The sequence below is a fragment of the Osmerus eperlanus genome, chromosome 11, assembly GCF_963692335.1.
Source record: "Osmerus eperlanus chromosome 11, fOsmEpe2.1, whole genome shotgun sequence".
Taxonomy (NCBI): Eukaryota; Metazoa; Chordata; class Actinopteri; order Osmeriformes; family Osmeridae; genus Osmerus; species Osmerus eperlanus.
In genome coordinates, this window is record NC_085028.1 from 5,041,308 (window position 1) to 5,063,721 (window position 22,414).

At 46.2% G+C, this 22,414-nt stretch overlaps 1 protein-coding gene across 1 annotated transcript; it reads left to right on the top strand.

The window, feature by feature from the left end:
* The first annotated feature begins 356 nt into the window (after positions 1-356).
* LOC134029332 (cGMP-dependent 3',5'-cyclic phosphodiesterase) lies at positions 357-22,042 on the top strand. The gene is made up of 30 exons (XM_062473422.1): positions 357-491; positions 2,801-2,890; positions 3,026-3,114; positions 4,328-4,437; positions 5,043-5,098; positions 5,655-5,714; positions 6,028-6,178; positions 7,067-7,119; positions 10,822-10,896; positions 11,008-11,049; positions 11,731-11,799; positions 12,216-12,346; positions 13,601-13,712; positions 13,814-13,853; positions 14,051-14,114; positions 14,771-14,852; positions 14,947-15,121; positions 15,254-15,366; positions 15,889-15,966; positions 16,070-16,192; positions 16,535-16,605; positions 16,709-16,831; positions 17,224-17,311; positions 17,438-17,485; positions 17,616-17,690; positions 17,816-17,915; positions 18,269-18,381; positions 18,488-18,526; positions 18,664-18,770; positions 19,005-22,042. Exons 1-30 carry the CDS (start codon positions 357-359, stop codon positions 19,264-19,266), a joined length of 2,874 nt encoding a protein of 957 aa, XP_062329406.1. The 3' UTR covers positions 19,267-22,042.
* The last annotated feature ends 372 nt before the right edge of the window (positions 22,043-22,414 follow it).

The following is a 22,414-nucleotide window of genomic DNA, read 5'->3' on the forward strand; positions in this document are numbered from 1 at the left end:
TGGTCTGGGTGTATTCTACAGTGCATGTGTGTGTGTGTGTGTGTGTGTGTGTGTGTGTGTGTGTGTGTGTGTGTGTGTGAGTGAGTGTGTGGCTGGCCCCTCTGGTCTGGGTGTATTCTACAGTGCATGTGTGTGTGTGTGTGTGTGTGTGTGTGTGTAGCTGGCCCTCTCTGGTCTGGGTGTATTCTACAGTGCATGTGTCTCCAGTGTTTATCTGCTACTGGGGATGCAGCTCTGTTGGAATAACAACCAGAGCCAACACCATCACTGCTCAACACCAACCAGGGTGTGTGTGGAATGTGGTGTGTGGGGTGTGTGCGTGCATGTGTGCCTGTGTGGAAAGGAGAGATCCGGAAATGAGAGAGAGAAGCAACGTGGGCCAGAGAGGCTGTGCTGCAGTCAGAACCCCTGCTGCAGCACGCCTCTCTGGCCATGACGCCGCCATGAACGGCCCCAACAAACTGTTTGAGATGATGACAGGAGATCCAAGGGCCAGCTAGGTGGGATCAGACAGAACACATCCCGGTGGGGGGGGGGGGGGGGGGGTCATGGGCAGAAGCAGGAGATAGGATGGAGAGGGTCCCCAGCGCTCTGTCAGTCTCTCCAGCCTGAGGCTTATAGATGGTTATTACATATGATTAAATATGATTAAATGTGATTAAATGTGATCAGTCAATCAGGCCAGTAGAACGCTGCTGTAATGAAGCTGGAGCCCAGGCAATCTGTCTGTGTGTGTGTGTGTGTGTGTGTGTGTGGAGCCCACATCTATGCGTGGTTATGTGCGTCTATCCTAAGTATGTTTGATCCTTCATTGGTACACAGAAATGGGCACGATAAAAGCTGAACATGTACAGAGAGTTCTAGTCAGCTGTCAGGAAAGGGTAAAATCACACACACACACGTGTTCTGGCTGCTTGTTAATGCAGTGTGTGGTATTGTATGTGGATGAGTGTTTGTTAAATGTCATAGTCTGTCTGTTGACCTTTCTATAGAATCCATCTTTATTATAAACTTAAAACCATCTGTTACAGTAACCCACAGTACACCCCTACAACACACACACACACATACATACATACACATACATACATCAGACCCAACAGGGTATTCAGGAGGATAAGAATATTGTAGGTATCTTACTTCCTGCTGTCCATCTCTCTTTGTTGTATGGGTTCACTCCATGTGTCCCTCCCGCCAGCCTCACCTTCGCACAGAGACCCTGTTGTCCTCTCCCTGAGCTATTGTAATCACTCGGAGTGCTATGACATTTTGAAGGGCGCAGGTGATCAGCATAATTAAACACAGCTATCCAGAGAGTCCGCCTGCTCGACCATATCTGCTCTCTCTCTCTCTCTCTCTCTCTCTCTCTCTCTCTCTCTCTCTCTCTCTCTCTCTCTCTCTCTCTCTCTCTCTCTCTCTCTCTCTCTCCTGTTTTCCTTTAACTCTTCGTTTTTGCTCCATCCGTCCGTCTCTCTCCCCGTGTCTCGCACTCTCTCCCCCTCTCCCCCCTCTCCCTCCTTGTCTCTCCCTGTGTCTATCACTTGGTTTTAACTGTGCCCCCAGGGGTGAGTCTGGCTCGAAACAACATTCTTAATTGCAATGTTAAAATATGTATATACTGTAATAATATATAATATAATATACTATATTAAAATACTGATTGATACTTTAGTCACAAAGATAGAATGAGTCTCCACGAGGTGGTGGGGCCGTCAGTCCCATCTGCATGGACAGTACCTCAGCTCTGATGGACCAGGGACAGACCAGGGACAGACCAGGGATAGACCAGGGACAGACCAGGGATAGACCAGGGACAGACCAGGGATAGACCAGGGACAGACCAGGGATAGACCAGGGATAGACCAGGGACAGACCAGGGATAGACCAGGGACAGACCAGGGACAGACCAGGGACAGACCAGGGACAGACCAGGGACAGACCAGGGATAGACCAGGGACAGACCAGGGACAGACCAGGGACAGACCAGGGATAGACCAGGGACAGACCAGGGACAGACCAGGGACAGACCAGGGATAGACCAGGGACAGACCAGGGACAGACCAGGGACAGACCAGGGATAGACCAGGGACAGACCAGGGATAGACCAGGGACAGACCAGGGACAGACCAGGGACAGACCAGGGATAGACCAGGGACAGACCAGGGATAGACCAGGGACAGACCAGGGACAGACCAGGGATAGACCAGGGATTGGCTGTATAGGACAGCACACATCTCGAAGTCACATGCAAGTTGATTTGCTCTCTGTGTGGTTCACTGAGCAACATCATCAGAGTGCTTGTGTTCTGTTGTAAGAAAAAAGAGAGGATGCATGTGTGTGTGTGTGTACTTGCTGTCTACTCTAATCAGTTTAAGTAAATAGATAGCATTCGATGGTGATTGATTTCTGCAGTCCATTCAGCAGTCAATAACACAGTTGTTGACACAGCACTCCACTACCTGACAGGCTCTCTCAAACCCTTACACGCACACACACCACAATACACACACAGGGACTTTATTGTGCGCTGACGGTGATTAAATTAAACCAACTCTGGGCGTTCAGTGGTCTTACTTCACAAGGACCAATGAAAACAGAATAGATTTATCCTGTACCAGCTCCATCAGGTGCTGTCGACTTTCAGAGTTGTGTTTCCAACAGACAATGTTTACAATAGACAGGTACAAGCCATGAACTTTCAACTGTAAACACTTTGAAACAGAGGCTTTGGTGTTCAGGAGGAGAGAGCTTGTGTCCTGTGTGTTAGTTTTGTTGTTTGTTGTTTGTGTTTTCCTCCCAGGATGCCTTGCTGCGGCTGGCAGAGGTTGTTGACGTGCGCTCCCTGCGAGACACCCTCAGAAAGGCAGTACAGGATCTACTACCACACACGGTACACACACGCGGGTCAAACGCGCTACACATAGGCACGGTGAACACAAACATGTGTGCGGCACACACATGCATCCATCCATGTGAATCACAATCTCACAGTCAAATGGTGTCCCCGTGTGATCTTGTGTTTCAGGAGGGTGTGTGTGTGTACCTGCTGGAGGGAGATTCCAGGTTGCAGAGCGACAACCCGGTCCATGAGCTGCCAAAGGATGGGAAGATCAGGTAGATGTGTGTGTGGGTGTGTGTGTGTGTGTACTTTCATCATGTTTGTGTGTTGTGTGTGTTGACGGCCAGATACTGAAATAGAGACTATAAACATCATGGCTGTGCGTAGGTGAGCATCTGTCAGAAGACTGATCCCTTAATGTGGAGTATAGTCTCTTAAACAACAAGGGTCACCTCCCATTACTGCGACTCTTTCTCTCTTTCCCTATCTCTCTTTCCATCTCTGTTTCCCTCTCTCTCTTTCCATCTCTGTTTCCCTCTCTCTCTATCCGCCCCTCTCTCTCTCTCCCTCTCTCTTAACCTCTTTCTCTCGCATGTCTCTCCCTTCTCCTCCTAGAACAATTCTGATCCTCTTCAAGGGCTCTTTACAAGCTCAAGAGCCTAGTCCTTGCCTTGCTTTGGGAAAACCAACACTGTGTTATTTACAGTGTGTGTGTGTCACACGCTCTTCACCTTCAAACCACACAAACACAATGTTTAAGACCTCGTTGAGGGAAATATGAAAGAAACCCCAGTGCAGGTTGTAGAAACGTGATGTGGCTCACTAATCAACATCACCTTGAGTAGTGATGTTGAATTTGCCACAATTTAGTCCCAGTTTTGTCTACATGAAGCCCATCCTTCTGACTTTAGCAGGTTACACAGTGAAACTTTGAGTAACGTTATCACAATTGTGTGAATGCCGTGCAAGAAATACGTGTGTTTGTGTGGGTCTGTTTGCGGTCTGTGTGTGTGTGTGTGTGTGTGGTGAGAGAGAGTGTGGCTGTAGGGGGTTTAGTTGACTATGCCTTTTGACTTTCCTACACTCTTTCCTGCTGCCTCAGTCAGAAACATCATTACTGTGTATGTGTGTGTGCGCGCGCGTGTGTGTGTTTGTTTGTCCACTCAGAGGTGCTTGTCTTTTGGGATGCATTTGTAACAGATGCTGGTCTTCTGTCAAGGATTAGCATTAGAAAGGTGCCCTCTGTGTGAGGGACAATACTGCCGCGTGCACACACACACACACACACACACGACAAGACACCTCCCTGGCACACCTGGTCTACACCTGGCGCCTCTCTTTATTCTATTGGATTGATTCGATTAGACAATGAATAATGAAGCGTTCGACAAGCTGTTTCTCTATCCTGCGTGTTTTCTCAATGAAAACGCCTTCAGTGCATGTACAGGTCTTTGTGTGGAGCCCCTCTGAATGTAACTGCCCTCACAGGAGCATGGCTGCCCGGCTGAGGAGGTGTCAGTGTGCTGGCCTGCCCCCCTCGGAGCTTCCGGAAACACACCGGAGCGCCCTGGCAGCACCGCTACCCAACTACAGACGAGGTGTGTGTGTGCGTGATGGTTTGCATGCTTGCGTATGCTGCTCGCGTGCGTGCGGGCGTGCGGGCGGGCGTGCGCCCGCGAAAGAGTGCGCGCGCACGCGAGCCTGCGTTTGTGCCGTCCTGTAATGGAGAAGCTCGGGGAGGAGACTGGTGCGTGGGTGGAGGTGGGTGGCAAGAAGGAAAAATGAAGGAGGGAACAAGAGAGGATGATTACGAGGCGGAGGTGTGGAGCGGCGCGGGCGAGGCCGCTGAAAGGGAGACAAAGAGAGAGCTGAGAGTGGGGTGATGAAAGAGAGGGGGGGCGGGCCCACTCCCCCCTCTCTGAGAGAACAGTAGAATGGAGGGCAGGGAGAACACATAGGGTTGGGGATGCTGATGTTCACACAACACAGACTGCTGAGTTGCAGACGCAGATATCACCAGCGCGGTGTCTACTGAGCTGAGACCAGCACCACCATGGAAAACTCCCTCTCTCCTTCCTCTCTCGCCCCTCTCGCTTCCTCTGTCCTCCACAACTCTCTCTCTCCCTTTCTTCTTCTCTTTTCTCTCTTCCTCCCTTCTACTCCTCTCTCTCCCTCTCTCATGCCCTTTGTTCTCTCTCTTTAGCCCTGGTAATTCCTCTACCTGACCAGAATCAGATACACGCCATCTCCGTCATACTGGTAAGTGAATAGCTCTCGGGCTCTCTCTCTCTCTCTCTCTCTCTCTCTCTCTCTCTCTCTCTCTCTCTCTCTCTCTCTCTCACACACACACCTACGCACCCACACAAATACTTTTGTTTCCAAATACACAAATACTTTGCCTTCCACATTGACTCCTCCCCTCTGAGGCCGTCCTGGGTCATGGGGAGGCCTCTCCCCTGCTGTCCCCACGCTCACAGTCGAGGATAACACGGCCCCATGTCTCTGACACACACGCACGCGTACAAACACATGTCCAAATAGACTGTAGATACACACACACACACAGCCTCAACCCCAGATCTCTGTCTTTCTGTATCTAGGTTGACTCACAGGAGAGTTGGGTTACCGGGATACGATGTACTTTATGTTATCATCCTGATCACAGCACCCCAAGCCTGGATAGAGATCAGTCACTACACTGTTCATCTGTGTATTCACTAGATACACATTAGGAAAGCTTCTGACTGTTCAGAGTAACCCTGCTGAGTGAGTGAGTGAGTGAGTGTCTCTAACATGCTCCGTTGTGACATCACAGGTGGGATGTAAGGCATTGACAGAGCAGGAGGAACAACTCCTCAACACTCTGGAAAAACATGTAAGCAAACAGACTTACACACACACACACATACACACACACAAACATATCCAGTCTGTGTTTACAACGGTGAGTAGGGACCTGGAAAGCAGAGCAAGCTGTAATGTGTGTGCACTGAGAGGATTTCTGTCGACTATTGATCTACTTTATGTTTCTTCTAATAGAACAACTTCAAAGCCATTTCTCCTGATGCTATTGCGTTCGTGTGTGTGTGTTTGTGTGTGTGAGTGTTTGTGTGTGGGTACGTGTGAATGTGTGTGTGGGTATGTGTGTTTGTGGGTGCGCATCTATGTGTGTGTGCTTTCAATTTAAGGCGGCAGTTGCATGTAGGCGTGTTCAGTCCCTGCAGGTATCCAATCAGAAGCCTCTTTTCAGCCCGTCACCCATCCAGCCCCACACCCCTCTGTTCCAGCTAGACGATCAAGATTTCAGCCAAATGGACCACAACATTCTCCAGCTCTGTGGTATGCACACACACACACTGACATGCATGCACTACTCTCACACACACAAAAACACACACACTTCCTGGGTGCAGGATATGGTAATGCAGCCAAACAGCATGAACAAAAAAAACTATGAATTTGATTGGATGCATCTGTCAAAGGAAAATGAATGTGATGACAAAGAGAGAACGAAAATGGGACAGATTTCACAGTTGCTAAAATGCCGCTTAAAATCTCATGAATAATATGAGACAATAGCAGTTGCCCACTGCTTACTTCTGCACACACAAAGACACACAAACACACATACCTACACAGACACACACATACACACACCCATCTACACACACAAACACACATACCCACACAGACACTACTTATTGCTTGATATAACTTTATGTATTTATTGTTCTCCTTTTTATCGTCTTGTGTCTTCAGCACCAGCCACCCTTTCCCTAACCCCTCCCCTTGCCGTTTTGTCATTTTCTATACCTCTCATCAGTAGCCAAGGCAGTACTGCACCACCTGTCTTGTCTTCATTACTCCTCCCTCTGTTCACCATTTCTTTTTAGCCTTTCGTAACCTTCTGTCTCTTGCTAGTCTTCCCTGGGTTGATTCTGTCACTTACCTTCCTCCTTTAGCCCTCCTCTCTGCAGTCGACTCTGACGCATTCTCTCTCTCTCTCTCTCTCTCTCTGACTCTCTCTCTCTCTCTCCCTCCCTCCCTCTCTCTCTCTCTCTCTCTCTCTCTCTCTGCCTCTCTCTCTCCTTTCTCCCTCTCTCCCTCTCCCTCTCTCCCTCTCTCTCTCTCTCTCTCTCTCTCTCCTCCTCTCTCTTTGTCTTTGTCTATTACACTCGCTCGGTTTCTTTATGTCTTTCTCACAGTGTCTCTCTTCTTCTCTCTCAGGTGAGTTGTATGACCTTGATGCTGCTTCTCTTCAGCTAAAAGTCATCAATTATGTAAGTATTAGAAATCACATTCCCATGTCATGCACACACACACACACACACCCTCTCAAGAGGCCTTTCATACATCATACACACTCTGCACACTGATGCACTGACCTCACCTTCATGTATCTCAATTCTCACCTATGCCATCACTCTTTTCCTCGCCATCAATCATTCCATCATTCACCTACATGCCACACCTCCTCCCTCATATCCTTTTATAACAACCTCAGGAAATCTCCTCTCTCTGTCGCTCTCTCTCGACACTCTCTCTCTTTTTTCTTTCTCTTTCTCTTTCTATATGTATCCATCTCTCTCTACCTTCTGCCACCTTAACCACTCACTTCTCTCCCTCACACTTTCCTTCCTTCATACTCCTTGCCCCCAATCACAGGTGTGAGAGACAGGGAGAGAGAGAGAGAGAGAGAGAGAGAGAGAGAGAGAGAGAGAGAGAGAGAGAGAGAGAGAGAGAGAGAGAGAGAGAGAGAGAGAGAGAGAGAGAGGAGTGAAGGGAGAGAGAGAGAGAGAAAGAGAGAGAGAGAGAGAGGAGTGAAGGGAGAGAGAGAGATAGAGGAGTGAAGGGAGAGAGAGGCCAGAAGTAAAAGTCAGTCAGAGACGTTTTTCAAGGTCACCGTGGGAGAACGACAAAACCTGCCTCCACTGAGCTTAGGAGGCGAGTGAAAGCTAGCCAGAGTCTTCACACGGTGCTGCCACACACACACACACACACACACTCCGATCGCACCCTCCGCGCGTCCCGTGTGTGTGTACATCCCCCCCGCATTGAAAAGGAGCTGTGTGCGCAAAGAGCATTGTGGCGATGTGTGGGTATACACCTAGTTCATCAGACAGGATGGAAAGCAGAGTGAGCTGGTCTGAATGCTGAAGTCCTTGAGGGGGTGCTGGATGAGGAGGGTGAGAGGGAGGGGTGGCGATGTCGCTCTGAGAATAGTTCCTGGCACTGTGGGGGGGGGGGGGGGGCAGCAGGGGGGGGCCAGTACTAGAGGAGAGTGTGTGGCTTGTGAATGCCTGTGTGTGTGTTTGGGAGTTTGAAAGCGTGAATGTGTGAGTGGATGTGGCTGTAGGCTGTATGTGTGTGTCTGTGTGTATGTGGCTGTGTGTGTGTGTGTGTGTGTGTCTGAGTGTGTTTGGCTGTGTATGTGTCTGTGTGTGTATGTGTCTGTGTTTGTATGTGTCTGTGTGTGTATGTGTCTGTGTGTGTATGTGTCTGTGTGTGTAGCTGTGTAGCTGTGTGAGTGGCTGGTTGTGTTTTTTGTGTGCATGTCTGTGTGTTGGGGTTTGTGTGTGTGTAAAAGAGAGAGATTAATTGGGTGTGCTTTGCCTTCGGCAAGGGCACAACCTTTGTTCTCTCACATATATATTATTATTTTTATTATTCTTTTTGCCCCCCTAAAACTCAGTCAATATTGGCCTACATAGACAACCTAGGTGTCAAAAGTTTCGTCTTGGTACCGATTGAGTTGCTTGTATTGGGATTTACGTTCCGTTGCATGGTTTAGGCTTAGGTTAAGTTTTTGTGGCGAAAAGTGAAGCTAACGGTGGCTAATTTGCTAGCCACAGTCACTGACGTTACTAACGTCACTACGTCACTAACGTCACGAAAACTCGCGTGACTACCTCTAGCAGAACATTAGTTTAGCAGCTCGTTAACTTCTGGGAGATAGCTAAGCTAACTACTTTACTGCAAGGCAGCTGCAGAAACGCCACAAGCAAAGAGGCCAGGGTGATAACTATTTACTAATTTTACTTTGTGATATGACACACAATTGTGATGTGTAATGTACAATATAAGCTGATATTATTAAGGAAGTACATCTACTTTCGGAAACAGTAGTTTACTATTTCACTGAAGTATTAGCATCATGACATTAGGCTCTGTTGCCCGGGCAACACATAACAGTGGTCTATGATGCATCTGTTTTCAATCGTTAAAATAAACATTCCTCACAAATACGTTTTCGTTGTAGGATTTATTATGACATTAGATTACAAGTAAACGATTTGTGAGTGAAATTATCATTACCTGTCGTTTCAAACCAGTGTAGCTCACTGCAACGCTGTAGCCTACGCGAGACACTACAAAAACATCTACACAGCTGTTTAGAAAGTCAAACGGCAACAGAACATGTTCGGCACTCCCCTTACTTAAATCAAAAGTCTATCTAACTACTAACCTGAACTTCATTGCCACAGCCTAAACGTTGTCCATCTGTTCATGAAAATAATTAATTTCAGCCTAAACCGTACAACGGAACGTTAAATCCAATTCAACCAACGCAATCGCTACCAAGACGAACACAGCAGTAGTCTAGTACTGTACTGTAGTAGTACAATTTACCGGGGCAGCTTCTCCACACAGGGCTATATCGCACTTGGCGTTGTTACTGACAATGATCGCTACCAGTGAGCTTTTTATGAATGAGCGATTTTCCACTAAATAAATGTCAAGCTTATTTACGTTTTGGGGGGCATATTTTCAGTTAGCAGATGGTACTGTTTCAATCGCGATTCCATCTTCTACTGCCGGGTAACGTCGTAGAATAATCTTCAAAGGGGGTTCTTTATTAATGAATGAATGCAATGAGTAGGCTAAATGCCTGAAAATATCATGAGAAGGGAAAAACTTAAAATGACGTTTAAGTCATAGAGATTAGGTCAATTTTTAGACCGGTCTGCCATATTTATCGTTTTGATTCAACGATGAGGCTGCCTCTTGCAGGGGAAATGAGAAGACATCTATTTCATTCTACACTTCACTCGTATTTTCAGTTGTAAATGAGCAGCAAAAAAGAAGCTTTTAAATCTATGTAATCTTTATAAATAATAAGTATGCATTTTTATATAAAATATACAGAAATATCAGTTGTAAAAATGTCATTCAAAAACGGACCCCTGTGCAACCGACGAAAGCAAGCACACCCTACAATTTCCCCAGAAATTGTACCCTCTCTAGTTGATCTTGTTTAACTACCCTTGTTGGGAACAAATGTTCTCATGAGTATAGTGAAACATGAAACACCTGACCTTGTGGTGCCCTTATGCTGGGCCCCATAACTTAAAATGCTTTTTTCAGGGGTTTTCAGGGATAGGGTGAGTGTTAGGGTTAGAATTACTTTAAGGTTAGGGTTAGGGGTTCATGGTTAGAGATAACACAATTTTGAATGGGTGTGAATTGTTGGACCCCACTAGAATAGAAAAACAAACGTGTGTGGTTGTGTGTGTGGCAGTGTGTGTGGTTGTGTGTGTGGTTGTGTGTGTGGTTGTGCATGTGGTTGTGTGTGTGGTTGTGTGTGTCTGTGGGGGTCTCTGTGTGTGTCTGGGTTTATTTGTGTCCTGCTTGTTCGACATCCAACTCCATGGATTACAGCTAAACCTACAGTGTGAGAAAACACTGGCATTATCTCTGTGTGAATGTGTAGATGCCTGTGTGTGTGTGTGTGCGTGTTTGTGTGTGTGCGTGTGTGTGTGTGCCTGCGTGTGTGCGCGAAGCCGTGTGCCTGTTAAATAGTTCCTGTCACATCTCCCTGCAGGTATTAAAGCACTGTGAAGGATTCCATGGAGCAGGGTGGAGGAATGTGGTCTGAATACACTCAAGCTCATTGGCAGACGAGCGGGGGAAGTGAGGATGCAGGGAAGGTGTACACACTAGATGATTTATTGAAAACGATGTGTCTGTTTTTGTTTTCTCAGCTCCAGGAAAAGACCCAGTCTCAATGTTGCTGTATGCTACTGGTGTCTGAGGACAACCATCAGCTCTTTTGTCAGGTTGGTCTCTCTCTATCTCTCTCTTTATCTCTCTCTATCTCTCTCACACTCTCTGTCTCTGTGTCTCACACACACACACCGAGCTGTAACCTCTGCTCTTCTGCTTCTCAGGTGGTGGGAGACAAGGTGTTGGAAGAGGAGATCAGCTTCCCTGTGAGTACACCTGCCTCTCTCACACACACACACACACACACACACACACACACACACACACACTCATCTTTCCCTACTTGTACACTAGCAACATTTGTTTATCGTTTGTCAATAAAGATAAAACCATGGTTAGCCAGTGAGGAGAGGACAGAATGGATGAGTGGTCAATAAGATGATAGGTGGTAATTTGTCAATTGGGACAAGACCTCAATGACAATTAGCCAATTACATGAAGACACTGGTGATGATAAGCCAATGAGGATAAGACATTACTGATGAGTATGCATTGAGGGTGAAGACACAGGTAATGATTGGCTAAGGGGATAGTTGATTACATTTACATTTATTCATTTAGCAGACGCTTTTATCCAAAGCGACTTCCAAGAGAGAGCTTTAAGAAAGTGCATAGGTCACTGATCATAACAAGATAGCCCCAAACATTGCGGGTAGCCAAAACATGAAGCATACATTGTGAAAAACCAAATAAGTGCCAAAGGCAAGAACATGAACCTCAAAAGCGCAAGAGTGTACCTGTAGAAAGCAAGCAACAATAATATATTTCACAGCGAGATTATTAACCAACACAAACCAGCCAAAATGATGTTGGGAGATGATATAGTATCATGTTTAGACTAAGTCGTTCCCCCCCCCCCCCCAATTCTCCCCTTCTCTCACTTCCAGCTCATGTTTGGTCGCTTCGGCCAAGTAGTGGAGAAGAAGAGGTCAATCCGTCTGCAGGATATCAGTGCGGTGAGCAAAGGGGTCACAGCCACTGCTATATAAAACTCCAGTTACACTGTCCATGTGCTAACAGGACACGGTACTAATGCACAGTTATTTATTTAAAGGATTTGGATTTATGAAAGAGGATTTATGTGTGAGTGGGATGGACCTCACACTCACATACAGGCTTTCACACTCATCATCTCTCCCTCTTTCTCCCTCTCTCCCTCCATCTCTCTTTTCATCTCTCCCCCTCTCTCTCTCTCTCTCTCTCTCTCTCTTTCTGTCTCTCCCCTCTCTCTCTCTCTCTCTCTCTCTCTCCCTCCCTCTCTCTTTCCATCTGTCCATCTCCCTCCCTCTCTCTCTCTCTCTCTCCCTCCCTCTCTCTTTCCATCTGTCCATCTCCCTCTCTGTCTCTCTCTCTCTCTCTCTCTACCCCCCAGGAGGAGAAGAGACAGCTGTCCAGTATGCTGTGCTGTGAGATCTCCTCTCTGCTGTGTGTTCCTGTCATCAGCAGGGCCACTGGCCAGGTTGTGGCACTAGCCTGTGCCTTCAACAAGCAGGGCGGACAGAGGTGTGTATGTGCGTGTTTGTGTTTGTGTGTGTGTGTGTGTGTTTGTGTGTGAAGATGCCAGCAGTTTGGCAGCAGTTGGGCTGGCTGACTCTTGGCACATTTTGGCATGTTTTCTTGGCATGCTGTATTGGCATGTATATGTGTATGCTTATGTTGCCAGGGTAGGTGTGTATGTGTGTACATCAGGGAATCGTGTTTTGTGCACATACACACACACGCATTAACATGAGATGCCTAAAACCTGACCTGTTATCTCTAGAATGCAGGGGTTTATTAGAAAGCACTGTCACAATGTTTGTGTGTACGTGCTCATGTTTTGTCTGAGTGTGTGAATGCAGAGCATGCATGTCTGAGTGTGTGTGTGCGAGTCTGTGTGTGTGTAGCTTGGTCGTACTGGTGTATTGCTAGAGACACCAGAAATGTCAGTTTGCTCTCTGTAGATGTTAAGCTCAATATTTCCTTTGACTTTCTATCACTCTCTCCTCCATCCTTCCTCCATCTCTCCTCCACCTCTCCTCCATCTGCTTCTGTTCTCCTTGTCCATTCTTCCTCCGTCTCCCCTCTATTCCTCCTCTATTCCTACTTAATCTCTCCTCCATCTCCATCTGTTTCCCTCCTTCCTCCGTTCTCCACTGGCCTCCATTGTCTCGCTTTCTTGCTCACTGAGCACATTTACATTTGTAAGAAAGTGACTGAAAATTAAGTCATTACTGCAGCCTTTGTGCACACACACACTCATGTACTCTCTTGCCACTAGGTTATTTTGCGTATCTCCATATTAACATAGACATTGTGTTGTGATGTTGTTATTCCAAGTCTGGTAGCACTGCACACTCACAAATAAGATGTCTTCCAGACCACTGCTATATTACACAACCGCTGCAACACATTTGACCTCCAAAATTATTTCAAATGTGCTTCTTTTTGTTCTGAATTGTGATAGCGATGTGTTGCTGCCCTCTTCAGGCAGTAGAATGTAACTACAAACCATCAAACTGAACAAATCTTCCTTGAGTACGCTAGCTATCCTCTGTATCAAGGGCGTAGTTTGTGTGGGGGATTGTTGCACCATGCCTGGTGAGATGTGGTTCAGGGACTCCCACAGTCTCCCACAGTCCCACTGAACACTGACACCACTGAAACACTGTTAGAACTCTGCATTCTGATTACTGAGTTTCTGGTTTACTTTCTACATGAACTGCATTTAATGTGTGTGTGTGTGTGTGTGTGTGTGTGGTGTGTATGTTTCTGCAGTCACACAGATGGAGATGAACGCACAATCCAGCATTGTTTCTGCTACACGTCCACTGTCCTCACCTCAACACTAGCTTTCCAGAAGGAACAGAAACTGAAAGTGGAATGCCAGGTGAGAGGTGCACACACACTTAACACACAAAAACAGATCGATTTTTCACGTTATTGCCGGTGAAAGACTATCTCAATGAATCTATGTCTGGTTTAACACAGGCACTGTTACAAGTGGCCAAGAATCTCTTTACTCACTTGGGTAAGCGTGTCATCCTCGTCAAGCCTTTAAACTAGCATTATCCTGATCGTCCTCCAGTCCTGACCCTGTGTACTCTGTCCCTCTGTCTCTCCAACTTTCTATCTCCTCTCTCTCTCCCTCTCTCTCCCTCTCTCTCTATCTCTCTCTGTCTCTCTCTCTCTGTCTCTCTCTCTGTCTCTCTCTCTCTCTCTCTCCAGATGATGTGTCAGTGTTGCTGCAGGAGATCATTGTGGAAGCCAGGAACCTCAGTGATGCAGAGATGTGGGTTTTACAGAACCTGATAGTGATGAGATTAGAGTGCCACCAATCCTGGTTTGGCTAAAATAATCCACATTCCTCACCAGTCAATAGAAAACCATATCCTCAATTAGTCATGGAAAATGCCAGCTTAGATATTTTGTAACTGTTCAAGATGGCAATGTTGGCTGATTTAAAATACAAAAGCAAGATAACTGACACCGTAGTAATTTCTTAATTTACTCTACAAAATGTAACGTTACAACGCTCACTATTTAACAAATTGATCACAAAACCAATGAATAATGAAATGAAAATCATACCATACTTGTACTATTCCATCCTTCAACTGAATCATACTTGTACTTATCTGCACATGTTTTTGAGAATGGTCTAGAACATTTGACAACCCTCTTCATTATCTACATCCTCTGTTCGTTGACTTCACAAGGACCACAATAATCTCATAGTAACCATGGATACCTCCTCTCGATCTCTCTCTCTCGCACCCTCTCTCTCTTTGTATCTCCCTCCCTCCCCCCTCCCCTCTCTGTCTCCTTGTTTCTCTATTTCCCTCTCTCTCTCTCTCTCTCTCTCTCTCTCTCTCTCTCTCTCTCTCTCTCTCTCTCTCTGTCTATCTCTCTCTCTCTCTCTGTCTCTCTCTCTCTCTCTCTCTGCAGTTGCTCGGTCTTCCTGCTGGATCGTGTCAGTCATGAGCTGGTTGCCAAGGTGTTTGATGGGGGTGTGGTTAGCGACGATGAGGTAACACACACCTTCAACATTGACTTGAATGAATTTCAGTCAAACGGTTATTGGGAATAACATGGAGTTGATGTGTGTGTGTGTGTGTGTGTAGACGGAGTTCCGTATTCCTGCTGACCAGGGCATAGCAGGTCACGTGGCCACTACAGGTCAGACCCTGAATATCAAGGATGCATACTCACACCCTCTCTTCTACCGCGGGGTGGATGACAGCACTGGCTTCAAGACCCGCAACATCCTGTGTTTCCCCATCAAAGATGAGAACAATGGTACAACAGTATCCAGTACTACACATTCAAATCTCTCCCGTCACAGATCCTAATCTAGGGTTTACAGATCCTGTTGATGAGCTCTCCCATGTTTCTGTCTCTCTTCCTCTCTGTTCTCCTTCTTTCTCTCAGAGGTAATTGGGGTGGCTGAGTTGGTCAATAAAACTAATGGACCATGGTTTAACCGCTTTGATGAGGACCTGGCGACCGCATTCTCCATCTACTGCGGCATCAGCATTGCCCATGTGAGTCTCCTCCCACGTTCTGCAGAGACATAGTCCTCCATCACACAGTCCTCACAAAGTCTCCCTCACACAGTCTCCCTTACACAGTCCTCACATAGTCTCCCTCACATAGTCTCCCTTACACAGTCCTCACATAGTCTCCCTCACATAGTCTCCCTCACATAGTCTCCATCACACAGTCCTCACATAGTCTCCCTCACAAAGTCTCCCTTACACAGTCCTCACATAGTCTCCCTCACAAAGTCTCCCTTACACAGTCCTCACATAGTCTCCCTCACAAAGTCTCCCTTACACAGTCCTCACATAGTCTCCCTCACATAGTCTCCCTTACACAGTCCTCACAAAGTCTCCCTTACACAGTCCTCACATAGTCTCCCTCACATAGTCTCCCTTACACAGTCCTCACAAAGTCTCCCTTACACAGTCCTCACACAGTCCCCCTCACACAGTCCTCCACACACAGTCCTCTAGGCAATGAAACATAATGAATGACTGTGTTAAAAGTGACTGGTCTGTGTTCAGTCCTTGCTCTACAAGAAGGTCCATGAGGCTCAGTTCAGATCTCATCTGGCCAACGAGATGATGATGTACCATATGAAGGTAAGACCACACACACACACAAGCAAACACAAATACACACACGCACACACACACACATTGGCACGTGCAGACCGAGCTGCGGTACTGACTCTGGCCCCTGCAGGTGTCGGAGGAGGAGGTGACCAAGATCCTGGTGACGGGCTTGGAGCCTGTACATAGCATCCATCCCTGCTTTGCTGAGTTTACATACACACCTCGCTCCCTCCCGGACGACACCACTCCCATGGTGAGACAGAGAGAGAGGTGATGAGAGAGAGGGGGTGAGAGCAAGTGAGAGAGAGGGAGAGAGAGAGAGAGAAGGAGAGGGGGAGAGAGAGAGGGAGATAGACAGAGAGAGAGAGAGAAAGGGAGAGAGAGAGAGAGAGAGAGAGAGAGAGAGAGAGAGAGAGAGAGAGAGAGAGAGAGGGAGATAGACAGAGAGAGAAAGGGAGAGAGAGAGAGAGAGAGAGAGAGAGAGAGAGAGAGAGAGAGAGAGAGAGAGAGAGAGAGAGAGAGAGAGAGACCAACGTGAATCGAAAGAGTGGACAATGAGAGAGAGCACGTTAACCCTTTTTCTCCTGTTTGACAGGGTATTCTGAGTATGTTTGAAGATATGGGCTTCATCAACACCTATAAAATCGACCTCCATACTCTCGCAAGGTAACACGAGTGTGTGCGTGTGCGCGTGTGTGTGAGCACGTACATGTGTTCAACTGTGTTTCCACAGCGACAGAGCCTGATGGTGTGTTTGTCGTGGGCGCAGGTTCTGTCTGATGGTGAAGAAGGGCTACAGGGACCCTCCGTATCACAACTGGATGCACGCCTTCTCTGTCTCCCACTTCTGCTATCTGCTCTACAAGAACCTGGGCCTCTCCAACTACCTCGAGTTAGTGGACTCACCCTGGCATCCCACCTTCCTACCCTATCCTCATACCTCCCTACTGTTTACCGTCCACTCTCTCATCACATCCCACCATCTATTTGCCTCCCTACACCCTCTACCCACCTTCCTTTCTACCCTTCGGATTGCCTCCCCTCCTACTCTCCAACCCTCCTACCCGAATATTCTTGGACCTTCCTCCCCTCCTACCTTCCTACCCTTCTGCCCTCCTACCCTCAACACTTTACAATACTTGTATTGTATGTACCTCACCGACCTGATATTCAGAGAAGGCGACTTCTGTATCTGAATCCCTTCTCTTTTCTCCCTCTCCCGTCTCTGCCCCCTCTCTCTCTCTGTCTCGCTCTCTTTTCCTGTCTCTCTCTCTGTCTCTGTAGGGAAATAGAGATCTTTGCTCTCTTTGTCTCCTGTATGTGCCACGACCTGGACCATCGCGGGACCAACAACTCTTTCCAAGTGGCCTCAGTAAGTATCGAATCTGCCTCCCACTCCATGTAGTACACAGCGTTTGATGTCTATCGGGATGTGATTTAGCACAACACATTCCTGGTCTTGTGTCTATAATGGCTTGTCTGTTGTCTATATCAACAGCAATCTGTTCTGGCAGCACTCTACAGCTCAGAGGGCTCAGTGATGGAGGTGAGCTCATGCACAGACACACACAGGCACACACACATACACATGTATGCACATAGGGTCGTCGATTTAAGTGAACTTCAGAGCAAACTTACGATCTCCCATGGCTCATCTTCACTGTGCGTTTCAACAGAGACACCACTTTGCTCAAGCCATTGCAATTCTGAACACCCATGGCTGCAACATCTTTGACAAGTTCTCCAGAAAGGTTAGTCATTTTCTCCAACTCTCTCTCTCTCTTTGAGGTAAGTCATTTGTTTTCTCATCTCCTTCAATTTGTAATGACGAGCGTGTGATCATCTGTGTATGTGTGTGCGTGCGTGTGGTTGTCAGGACTACCAAAGGATGCTGGATCTAATGAGGGACATCATCCTGGCCACAGACCTAGCTCACCATCTCCGCATCTTCAAGGACTTGCAGAAGATGGCAGATGGTGTGTTCAGGGTCCTTCAAATTGTTCCCATATCCTTCCTACAATCTTTGTGTAATCAGCGAGTAATTCAGTGAAACAATTAAATGATATTGTATTGTAAGTTTGACCCCCCCCCTCCCTCCAGGGAAGGGAGGGGGTCGTCTTTGGAACCCTCACAGGTTCCCCTGATCAACAAATTGAGCATTTGAAAGTTTCCATGGATGTTATAGTGTGTGCTTTGCTAATTGCAACTATCTATCTTCTGTGTATGTCTGTGCATGGGTGCATGCTGTGTGTGTACGTGCCTGTGTGTGCGTGTGTGTACGTGCCTGTTTGTGTTTGTGTGTATGTGTACGTGCCTGTGTGTGTTCTAGATGGATTCAATCCAAAAAGTCAGACCCACCGCTCGTTGCTGCTGTGCTTGCTCATGACGTCATGTGACCTGTCTGACCAGACCAAGGGCTGGAAGACCACCCGCAAGATTGCTGTGAGGATCCTATCCTTATATCTAGTCTTAAACTTCCCCCTGAAACGTACAGTCCAAAAGTTTGCTCTCTTGTAGCCTGAACCTTAACCCTTCTCAATGTCCACAGGAGCTCATATATAAGGAGTTCTTCTCACAAGGTGATCTGGTATGTCAGCTATTACACGGCAGGGCTTTCTTGCCTTTCTTACAAAGGACACTTTAACTCACATTTTGTATTCTATCTGACGCCTCTCTCTCTTTCTTTCTGTGTGTGTGTGTGTGTGTGTGTGTGTGTGTGTGCAGGAGAAGGAGCTGGGGAATAGGCCCATGGAGATGATGGACAGAGAAAAGGCCTACATTCCAGAGTTGCAGATCAGCTTCATGGAACACATCGCAATGCCCATCTATAAGTAAGCACCAATCACAGTCCATATATTAACTCTAACCAAGCTCATCAATAAGTAAGCACAAATCACGGCTCTACTAATCTACTAATTCTTCTATTGTACAAGCAAGCACCCGATCACAGTCCATATTCTGATCAACATAAACTTTGTTACTAACAAATTGCTTTTTTTAACCTGCTCCAGAATATTTGTTTTTCACCAGTGTTCTTTCCCTGTTTTGTTTTGTTTTAAACCCAGGCTACTGTCAGAGCTGTTTCCGGGAGCAACGGAACTGTTTGAGCGAGTAGCGGCCAATCGGGAGCAGTGGACCAAAGTGTCCCACAAGTTCACCATCCGCGGGTTGCCTAGCAACAACAGCCTGGACTTCCTTGACCAAGAGTACGAGCTGTTGCAGTCCCAAGGTGCACTGGGTGATGACCATTGCCAAGAGGACCATTGCCATGATGACCATTGCCACAATGGTTGCCTTGACGATGGGGATGGGGGGAGGGGCCAGTGACCACAGTGAACCATGAGTGAGTTAGGTGTTTTTCTCGGCCAATAGGAGCCTGAAAAATGTATCTTTTAAACAACCTCAGACGGAGAGGGGATGTCTCTGACTTCTGTCAATCGCGGAATCGCTGAGCAGGACAGACACAACGACCTGAGGAAAGGAGATCCAGATTAATTGAATCAGACAAGAGATTCATTATAGTTGTTCAGAACAGATGAGACAATATCTGTAGATGCTACATGTTGCTTTGTCTCCGTGTGCAGGAAACAGAAAATTGTGACTTTGTCTTGAAATCATGCTTTTCACAAGTCTTTTCATAGTGTTCCAAGATCCTATTTTACATGCACACACATACACAAACGTACACACAGAGACAAACAAGAGACAGCTTCACATTGATCTGATTCTATAACCCTCTAATGCCCTCCACTGGCCCAAACACACACATTCGCCCACACACATAAACAAACACACACATTTGCCCACACTCTCATACATTTGCCCACACACACACACATACACACGAACACTTACCCACCCACACACAGACAGTACAATTTCCCACTGTATTTTTAAATATATTAATACAATTTCCATGGCCATGAATGCTAAGTTGCACAGAGGAATATTATCTATATTATTTTGGTAGGGCATTATTTTAGCTCTGTTCTGTATCTCTCCTATTTTGGGGGTTGGTGGTTTGGACATGGAAGAAGAGACTGACAATCAAAATGATCCTCGACATCACCATAAACAGAAATAGTTCTCAAATATTCACACACTCCACAAACACACACACTACACAAACACACACACTCCACAAACACACACACTTCACAAACACACACACACTCCACAAACACACACACTCCATAAACACACACACTCCACAAACACACACACTACACAAACACACACACTCCACAAACACACACACTTCACACACACACTCCACAAACACACACACTCCATAAACACACACACTCCACAAACACACACATTCCACAAACACACACATTCCACAAACACACACACTCCACAAACACACACATTCCACAAACACACACACTCCACAAACACACACATTCCACAAACACACACACTCCACAAACACACACACTCCACAAACACACATTCCACAAACACACACACTCCACAAACACACACATTCCACAAACACACACACTCCACAAACACACACATTCCACAAACACACACACTCCACAAACACACACACTCCACAAACACACATTCCACAAACACACACATTCCACAAAGACACACACTCCACAAACACACACACTCCACAAACACACACACTCCATGTGTCCCTGTCCCTCCCAGACACTCTGAAATCTTGTTCTCTACAACGCTATCTCTTTCTCTAAGTTTATTGTTTTTCTTTTAACTTCCTCAGCCTTTTCCCATCAAAACACTTTTAGATAGACAGCTACTGAGCTACTCAAACCCTTTAATGATTCATTGCCATTTCTTCTTACATGTGTGTGTGTGTGTTGTACGGATCTGCCTTATTGAGCATCTTTGCTGCCTTAGAGCCATGGGATAGTAAATTAGTTTAAAAAAATGACTCTCTTTATATTACACTCCAGAATCGTGTGTGTGTATGTGGGTGGTGAATGAAAAATCTGCCAGGAGGGATTGAAGGGCCACAAGCACTAAGACATCTAGCCTTTTGGGCATCTGGTCCTTCTGTTACACCTAATAATGTGTTGGCGTCACCTTCTCAAGGGCTGACAGTGTGGGAGATAACCAGAACATACCTTTGGATCCAAGGCCAATATGATTAAAATATGAAATAAGATATTTGTTTAGCAGATGCTTAAAGAACATACATACAGAATGTTATTAGGTCAAAGGACACCAATGAACTTGATGGGAAGCATAGAGTTTAGTTAGATTTGCCAGCTTAGTGGTGTGTATTGTCTAGGTGAGTATATTACTTTGGGTGATATATTAGGTTAGGTCATTATCCCTCAGGATGTCTGTGTGTCTCTGGTTTCACTGAATGACTTTGTTTTTCTACAGAATTTCTATGGTTTAACCTTTTAAGGGCATTCAGGTTGCTGTGTAGAAGAGCCTTTCCTCCAAGCTAAAATGTCTCCCATTCCCTCAAGTTGTTATTTAGCTCATTCTCCAATTCAGATCTGCCTTCTTCATGTGCAATATGAAGCGTCCGCCTGTGTGATGGTGCGTAGACTTTCATGTAAATACCGCCTGTTAAGTTATGACCTCTTGGGTTTTTTGTCCCTGTGTTTGTCTGCTCTGTGTGCCAACAACCCCAACCCTCATTTTCAAGGCACAGGATTCTCCCTGTGACCTATGTCATTATGGTGATTACCTGTGATTCAGTCGTTCCCAGTGGCGAAATATAAATGCTGTAAATATCTGTTCAAAGAAGTGTTCACTGATTATATGTCATTATTACAATGAGGAGTATTTCAATTCTTTAATGTAGTGGTTGTATTCAGACATCCTGTTCTATTTTTCATCTCATTTTTGAAGAAAGCCAACCTGGACAGCTGGACAAAGGAGATACATATAACACAGTATATATCTATAATTTCCGGGAACAAAACCAAACAAATCCGAAATGTACAGATACATCTGAAACCAAGATAGAAGTTTGAAATCTTTTATTTCTGTTGTTAACGGTGTAGAGATGGCAAATCTGTGTGTGTTCTTCAGACACAGCAGGTGCCGAGACTGACAGAACAATAGGATGAAAATCAAACTTTTCTTGGAATAAATTTGATGAGAAGTGTCTGCTTACTTTTGACTTTTGTTAACATTTGCGTGACAGCTGTAGAGCTAGAGAGGGAAAGACGGAGATAAGCTACTCCCGAAGTGTGTGGTGAGGCAGATCAAGCTAACGACTCCAAAACTTGTGATAGTGAATATGTGACATCACATCACCATAATTTTATGGTGGGAATCTCTCATGAATATTTTCCATCAGCTTATATTTTATGGTGGGATCGTTGGATTGACCACACACTGAGAGACAATGGGAAAAAGGTGTTGGATGGCCTTAGTGATGTACAATTCTGTCACATGACATGCAATGCAGAAGAAGGTTTGATATTGTGCACAGCTTTGCACATAGTGTAATATAACAGTAGGTATGAAACTGAAA